Source organism: Sphaeroforma arctica, assembly GCF_001186125.1.
Source record: "Sphaeroforma arctica JP610 unplaced genomic scaffold supercont1.778, whole genome shotgun sequence".
NCBI lineage: Eukaryota > Ichthyosporea > Ichthyophonida > Sphaeroforma > Sphaeroforma arctica.
Window position 1 is genome coordinate 22,682 of NW_014039780.1, and position 8,964 is coordinate 31,645.

Sequence of the window (8,964 nt, forward strand, 5' to 3'; positions counted from 1 at the left end):
TATATATATATATATATATATATATATATATATATATATATATATATATATATATATATATATATATATATATATATATATATATATATATATATATATATATATATATATATATATATATAATATATATGTACATATATATATATATATATATATTATCAAAGTTGATTTCAATATACACTCACTGTACCACTTACATACACATAGTGCAGAAGAGAGTATTGCCTGTTATAAGGCTTGTATACGGAATGTTTGTTTGCATTGAATCACGAATTAACACTTCGAAAAGATCGTCATAACACGAATTAAAGATACAACCCATAAGTCACCTGTCATGGTTGATACGATTCTAAAGCTATGAACGGGCATGCTCCTGTTTTTTTAATAATTTCCTTTATTCAACGTATTTCTATAAAATACAATAGTAGCGTAATAGTAGCGTATTTAAATAGGCCAGTTTTCACAGAAAGCCAACCTTGTGGCGAGGTCCTCAATCATTTCGCCTCACCCTCGTTAGATGTTGCACGCTCATAGCTCAACAGTTTTCACTCACAGCAGAATGATGAGGTGCACTTGGTGTCCTCATAACCGGGGCATTCGTCCTTGCTGCGGCAGCATTTTTTGCTAGCATTAAGGCCACGGCCACGGCGGTCGCAGGTGCGTTCAGACACACGGTCTTGGCAACGTAATTCAAGAGGGTTATTGCTTTCTTCCATTTCATCCTCTTCTTCCTCCTCGTCGTCATCGTCCTTGTTGTCATTGCTACTACTACTGCTGCTGCTACTGCTGCTGCTACTGCTGCTGCTGCTACTGCTGCTGCTTCTGCTGCTGCTGCTGGGATTTATTGTGATATCTGAGCAAGCGTGATAGTTCTGGTCTCCAGGGGCCAACCACTCCCACTGCAATACACACCCTTCGGGACAACTTAAATTCTCTGGTAGTCTATAAGTTTCAGAGAATGTCTTTTTCCCGTTTACATCTTCGACTCGTGAGCCTCCCCCATCGGTACGTTGTAATAGGTTCTTATTCAAACAGCTAGTGCTAACCGATGTGCCCTCGCAAATACGAACCTCCACAAAGCCGTTGTCATGGGGAATTGTGATCTCCCAATCGACTTTAATGGTGCCTCCCTGGGTGTAAGTGGCTACACTGGTTTTCGAATTAGTGCCACCTCGGCCACAGATATCGTCTGAAGGGCCGTCTGACTTACCACCGCGTGCGGTAGGTGACTTGAGGTACCCATGGGCCTTTACCATTGAGGCTGCACAGATCACAATAAGCGTTTTGATTAACTGCATCGTGTCAGTCTACCGTAGTTTTAAAGAAGATAATTGATATTTTTTGCTAAATCTCAAAAGTGTCGATTAAAAAAGTTTGCCTCCCGGTTATATAGTTACTTGTAGTTGCAGCATTGCGAATGAACGTCAATATTCGAATTGACTATTACCAATCTACGTACAATAGTTGATGTCGCTGCGATTGAATAAAAAAACAGGACCCGTTATTTAAAATATAGCGAGTGAATATAGATTTCTAATTTTAAATATCAAGCTTAGAATATTTGTATGGATTCTTCTACCTTTTAAGTAGAGAGAGTGAGAGGCTCTCAATTTAACATCCCTCACTTCAGTGCTGTGACCGAATCCGATCGCAGCGATTAGTTATCGGCGATTATTTAACAGATTTGTATTTGTCGCATAATGAAGCTCCCACGGTCCCGCCTCCCGACTAGCAATAACCATTACTACATTGTAGCATTATTATCCACAGTATTTAAATTATATACAGTCTCCAGGGAATTTATTGGGATTTTTATTATGCATGACGACTACGTAATATATATTTCTAGAAATCCTGAAAACAGTGACAAATAACAAAGTTTTCTAGGAGCCGAAAAGGGGCACTGGTTAGAAATTTGATAGACTAGGCATAGGCTTGCCTAATGAGGTATTGCAGTATTCATTTTTTTGTTTTGTCGACAGGAGATCGATAAATACATTATTATTATTGTATTATTTATGTCCTTTTGATTCCTGACGGTCTTCTTTTTCTCCACTCGGACGATAATGTAGATTAACCCTGTGAATTTAATTTTTTAATGTAAATAGACTTGGGTAACCATTTGACTTTTCGCTTGTATTTTTAAATAATTACTTCAATACAATACTGACTGAGACTGACCGAGTCTTTATTCTATTAAATTTATTTTTGGTCTTACTAACAATCAAACATAGGGAACAATAGTGAGTGGCGCGATCAATCAAAAGACTGCGATAATGATCTAACTTATCTAGAGCAATATTATATTAATAAAAAACTACTACGCAGTATTATCACTTTTGGACAAAAAAATATAAATAACAAGAGACCTTTTCTAATATTAGGCTGTATGAAATAGCGGTAGAGCCTATTAATGTACAAAATTTGTTTTTTGTTTGTTTGTTTAAAAAAAATATATATATATATGTAATCATAATAATTGTTTTTAACATAATAAAAATAAAATATGCAAAAACTGTGCTCGTTTCGTAATAAAAACATAAAAAATCAACTATAAAAATATATATAATTAGTTCACAAATGGACCATGGGGCTTTTTTAATGTAAAAATTTGAATAGGAGTTATCAGAGAATTCAAAGTTACTCTTTTGTCATGTTATAAATAGATTTCGATATGAAAGAGATCAAAAAATGTTTCACAAAGCACAGAAAGTTATTACAAAAAGCAAACATATAAAACAATATATGTAGGATTTTTTTGTCAACATTGAAAAAAAGCCTCCAAGGTACTGATCTGGTTTACGACACGTTCTTTTTAGTTTCAACCGTACGAAATACCATCTGAATTGGAATTTTCCCGATATTTTCGACATAATTTGTTCGGGTTTCAAACACATTCGATATGTGTTATACCTCCAATATTTTTGGACTCTAAATTCTGAAAGTTTGAAACTGAAACCAGAACTTCAGAGCCGCAGATATTTACTCTACTGTTCTAAATATACTCGAACTATCCTCGTCTCGCCCTCTCTCGCCTCTCGGAGTCTCGGTCTCTCCCCCGGGCCACCAGCAGTAAGCACTCTCCAGAGTAGGGATTAGGAAATAGGAACTCTTCTGACTTAACTTCTTGTATGTCGTCTACTCTACAGTCTACTCACTGTACAGTCTACAGTTCTACACCAGACCATACATCACATAATTTCGAAAAAATATGAAGCGAAAATAGCCGTAATTATTTAAAGAAATACGTAATATGACTCAATTCCGGATTTCAGAAATTAATAAATATGGGTCGAAGACAAATTGAATTTTGGAGATTTTTAGAGCTTAATTAATTAAGAATTTTGTAAGGTTAAGAAATCACGCAGTTCTTAATAAGAAATAAGAATTACGAAGTCAACATACCTTAAATAAGGAATATGGAATGAATTAAGAAGTCAACATACCTTAAATAAGGAATAAGGAATGGATTAAGAAGTCAACATACTTTGAATAAGGAATATGGAATAACGGGATGATCCCGTTATATGAAGAACAAGACATTTCTTGATTAAGAAGTCGATTAAGAAGTCATTAACCACTCACCACTGTTATTTTTCTACGTGGCTCACGCGGACTCACAACCCACAGGGCCCGGTCTTTGTGTTTTAAATAAGTTCCTTATTGAAAAAAAAATTTAAGACTCACATAGCAAATAAAAGTTACCGTGTGGGAGTCTCTGGGAGATGTTAATGCATTCGGGATGGCGAGTAGTGAGGCAGATAAACCGGTAAGGGGCCTTAGGGCAACAAATACTGAAGGCGATCGTGGAAAGGCAAGATCTTGAAGAGGGCAAGGCTCCGGCAGGGGGCGAAGCTCCTGAAGAGGACGAGGCTCCTGGAGGGGACGAGATCGAAGTGGTGGCAATTAAGGGCAAACGAAGAGCCAAAAGATTTCAAACCAGCACCTATGATTGCACAGCGTTATACAGAAGTTTAAAAATTAAAAAAACTTGATTTTGTAGCTGAACACTTCACGGCGGACAAAAACAATCCAACGAAATTGGCTTTTTGTAATTATTACGGTAATGGTAAACTTTACGCATGGAATAGAAAGAAAGCAAGCAACGCCTTGATCCACTATGAGGGCACGCGTGGGAAGGAGTGTTATGACGACGTGGTATGACGACCTGAGCAAATTTGTTGCAAAGATAGTAGAAAAGCGAAACAAGACTTCGGGGCGTCAACAGAGCCTTACGGCATTCGGGGCTACCCCGAATCGACTGCCACAAGTCCAATACAATACGTCTAAGAAACTTTCCGACCTACATTGGGCTCGTTGTGTGGCTTTTTTGACGGCCTCTGTAAACTTGAACATGTATCTGGAATTCCATATCCATATACAAGTTCAGATCCTGCGTGCCCAACACACCCAGACATTGTACATGAATGTGTCCATAAGTAGAAAATTGTATCGCCGATCAATTGGAGGGAAGCGTAAGATCGCTTGTATCTCCTTAGGTAGTTCATTTAAGGCATCCAGCATCGCTGGCGTGTAGAATCGCCATCTTCGGGAAGTGGATTGCATATTGACGTGACTGTGTATATTGTGGCAGTGGGACATAATGAATTAGTGTCGTGTGTGTCACAGTGTCTGTAGCTCTGTATTCCCAACTTCTCACTGTTCTGTGTCTAAATACTTGTGAAATGTGATCAGGCGATTCAGGCCTAATTGCGATGCGTCACCAAGGGTCTGTCTGTCACAGTGTCACTCGTATGAGATATTAAGAATGAAATATGGATTATATTGATAACTTAATCTTAATAATATATATATCTTTTATTATTTGTTAATAAGAAATAATATTAAAGAACTACAGCAAAATTAATAAGTTAAGTTGCCCATCAATAAATAATTGCTGGTTCTTAATTATGTGATATGTGATATAGAATCGGGAATATCTTATTCTTAATGCTAAATATCAATTATGAAGAATAAATAATTTTGGACATAGATTCATAATTAAGAAATAGGATGAAGGACTCTTTCAAAATCTGATAAGAAAACGTACAATACGTAACTTAATGATGTGATGTATGGCCTGTTCTACACAACCATGTATTTACTTCATACTGAGAAAACTATTTATTTGTGTTTTTCAAAAATACTAATAGTGTGAGTCTATGACGTATGTAGAGTTTTATGTATGACTGTATGACTTTTTGTTTAGAAAGAAAAAATAGTACTATGACTATGTAGACATACTATGATATATGTATAAACATTGTACTGTAAACGACAATACTTGTCTGTATTTACTCTGACAGTTGTGACTTGTGTCATGAGTTGTGAGTTGTGAGTTGTGACTCGTGTAGTATATATTTGTGTTCTTTTTTAAGCAAAAAGCTTATATTTACTTCGGAGGATACAGAGTAAACAAATGACTATGTAGTGGACTATTATTTAGCGGTTGCCTAGAGCTTTAAAGGTAACGGAGTACAGACAGTCTCTCCAAATTCACCAAGTGGCTACGATAAAGATCCAGCTTATCTAGAGTATCTTTTTCACTTTGTATCCAATAAAAGGTTTACAACAAGCGTTCGAATTTGGTTTATCTTTGCCCGCACCCGACCCCCAGGCCCCAGCCTCGGATCCCGCCTTTCCCCCGAGCTCAGAGCGGCAGTCTGCCGGCTGAGCACACCCAGTGAGACAGTGACCAGTGTATCCGACACCAACAGAAAAATGTCACGCGACATGTCTGACATGTCGTTTGGTGTTGCGCCAGTCGGGTCTGGGTCAATACTAGGTTTCTCGCCGACACCCGACACCGATCGACAAGTCTTTTTGTTAAATGTCGCGTCATTTTACCAGCCCAGGTGACCACTTCCCTGAGAGGCTGAGCCTCAGGCCCAGACCCCGGTAACATACAGTAATACCGTGATATTTCAATTTATATATATATATACAAAATCGACATACGTGATACGGTGAACACTAACAATGAACTGTATTTAAATAGAAGTCATGAACCGTCCACTGTGAGTGTGGGATTCCAGGTTCTAGTAAATAAGTGTAAATAAGTTACGGAGTTAGAAATAGAAATGACTCTTCTTGTATCATAACAGCCAATTAACAGATATTTAAATATTTCAACAGCCAATTATATGACATGTATACCTATTATGTACCATTTGTGTTGTAATGTAATTTCAAAGTAGAAATTTTGTGGCACTGTAGTGAATTTGTGGGTGAAGTGCGAACTGATAACTCATGATTACATATCTATAATACATCCTCGTAATGAAAAAACTGATACGACATAGGCCGTGGCGATCGAGCCTTCAGGAGTTTATATACTGTTATCTCAAGTCGGAGGTCAGCGAGTACGATTGTATGACAGTATAAGTCAGTATGACAGTATGACAGTATAAGATCAAAACTGGTCACTGTGATCAGCGATCACTGATCAGTGATCAGAGAATGTAAATAATTATGGGAGCTCGATGCCGTGTGTCAGTCTACTGATTTATAAATTTAGTGATTGACTGATTGGCCATTGCCCTTCTACACCAATGCCATGTCTGGATGATAAAATAATCTGAAAATTGAACTCCGTTGTAGTCGCCTACATAGTGGCCTAGATTTTCGCTCACCTTCCAATACGTCCGTACATGTAGATTATACGTACAAGATCGCTGTTTATCATTCGCCTTGGTGTACGGAAATCCGAAAGCCTACGGCTACAGGCACAGAACCAAACGAGAGGCATCAATTGCATCATGTCCGCAAGATCCGCGAACCTGAACAACAATCAATACAATATTGAATGAACGCATTGTATAATATATATTTGCGCCTATTAAAGCTACTGTGGGAAAATTTTAATCCTCAGTTCACCACTGCTAGTGCTAATTAAGCAGCTTTCAATTTCAACGATGGTATGCACCAGAACTTCAATTATCGCTTTGGCATGGATGGTCATAGCTGCAAGCGTGGCCGATGCACGCACGACAACAGCAGAGCCGTATTGTCATTATAAAGGAACTTCCTACGAAAAAGGGGCCAAGGTTGTAGGACAGACACTAACATGCACGTGCCTTAGTGGAAAATGGGCCAATTGCGTCAGTAACAGCAGTGATCAAAGTGACACTGACAGTGGCGAGAAGGAAGAAGAGGTTTATCCACCCACGGGCATGGATGAGCACTTGACAGGTGCAAAAGTAAGCTTCATTAGCTTCTTGGACAATTTCGATAACGAGGATTTCGTCTTCGATTTTACAGACTCTAACAAAGTAACCGTGGACTCTCTTGGTCTCGGCGGCAATATTCAACCGGTGAACCTGGAGGAATTTCCCATTATGCAACTAGCGGGGATGTCATACAGCCGCTTTAGTATCGGCCCATGCGGTATCAATCTCCCTCATGTACACCCGCGCGCCACAGAATCTCTCTATATGATTGAAGGCCAAGTCACTCTTGGTATGTGTTTTAACACATTTTACTACTTCTTCATTTGTTCTATCAGGCGTGTCTGATTTCAAAAGCTAAGAAATGTGCATCAACATCTTAGTGGTACAATCGTTTACTTATCAATTCCTAAACCCTAAAATCGAATTGAACACTTTACAATTGCAGGTTTCGTTTCCACAGAAGATCGTCTCATCATGAATGACCTTGAGAAAGATCAGGTGACATTCTTCCCTAAAGGGCATCTTCACTATCAGCAAAATATGAACTGCGAGAATGCTGAATTCATTTCTATTTTAGACAATGAAGACCCTGGAGTGTTGGTCGTATCTTCCGCACTTTTGTCGTTACCTGATGAAGCTCTCACGGCTACATTTAATGAGGATCAGGCATTAATCGCACAGCTTCGTTTGGGACTACCTGAAGGCCCGGCGCGAGCTCGTTCTGAGTGTTTGGCCCGTTGCGGACTGGACATGGACACACCCCTCTAAATGCCAATTCGCTTTCCCTTTTAGAAATACGAATTTGCTCCCAATTTAAATGCTAATTCGCTTCCCCATCAAATGCCTATTCGTAGGAAGTGCAGCTTATAGCTGATTTATGCGTACGATGTGAAATACGCACTGTGTGCAGTATACATAACAATGCTCGACAATAAACTTATTGTTTATATATTGGTCCTATCGGTACATCTATCAAAAGTAACATATGTATTTTCTAAACTTTACTGGGGTCTACATCGTTAGAAACCTGACATTTTGACAACTTTGGCAAACTAAACATGTGTATGTAGCATGCCTATACTATTATACTTTAGCAATTGTCTCTCAGTTTCATCTCAACCTTCATGTTTGAATCAATATACGATAAAGTGAAAAGAAATGTTCAGAAACTACTGTTTTTAGTTGATACAAGCTACTAATACCTTGTACTAATACTTGTATGTGATTACGCTCAGAATATGAAGGTATACTATTGTCACTTCCTCATGAACCTGATGCGATGAAACGCACATACCCACGTTATCAATGCTTTAAATAGATTAACCGAATAAATCGCCTGACTGCAAATCCCTTTTATATTTGTATATATATATATACATAAATATATATATATATATATATATATATATATATGTGTAGTGTGTGTGTGTGTGTGTGTGTGTGTGTGTGTGTGTGTGTGTGTGTGTGTGTGTGTGTGTGTGTGTGTTTCTCCATGTACGATACGCACTACATAGATACATATGCAGACATCTCTGTACATACACACCTTCACAAACACATACAACGACACCCTAAAAGGGTACAGCACGCCTATCCCTACATACCGGGGAATTGGAAGATGGGAGGTTGTTTGTCCGAGATGAGCGCTTGGTACACCAAAGCACTGAGCTTCATACATTGTGCAGCCATGGGGGCCCACTTTCTCAGAGAAGCCATGTTGACCATACCCTGCAGCATAAATGACAGCCCAAGAGACCGGATGAAGACAAGTGCATGCACTGTGGGAGTGAAAAAA

General features: G+C 38.5%; 2 protein-coding genes across 2 annotated transcripts; one reads left to right on the top strand and one right to left on the bottom strand.

The window, feature by feature from the left end:
- Positions 1 to 362: 362 nt before the first annotated feature.
- SARC_08542 (hypothetical protein) lies at positions 363 to 1,373 on the bottom strand. The gene has a single exon (XM_014297482.1). The coding sequence runs from the start codon at positions 1,296 to 1,298 to the stop codon at positions 546 to 548; it is 753 nt and encodes a 250-aa protein (XP_014152957.1). The 5' UTR covers positions 1,299 to 1,373; the 3' UTR covers positions 363 to 545.
- A 5,454-nt stretch (positions 1,374 to 6,827) lies between these two features.
- On the top strand, positions 6,828 to 8,124 carry SARC_08543 (hypothetical protein). The gene is made up of 2 exons (XM_014297483.1): positions 6,828 to 7,458; positions 7,615 to 8,124. The coding sequence occupies exons 1-2, from the start codon at positions 6,915 to 6,917 to the stop codon at positions 7,935 to 7,937; spliced, it is 867 nt and encodes a 288-aa protein (XP_014152958.1). The 5' UTR covers positions 6,828 to 6,914; the 3' UTR covers positions 7,938 to 8,124.
- The last annotated feature ends 840 nt before the right edge of the window (positions 8,125 to 8,964 follow it).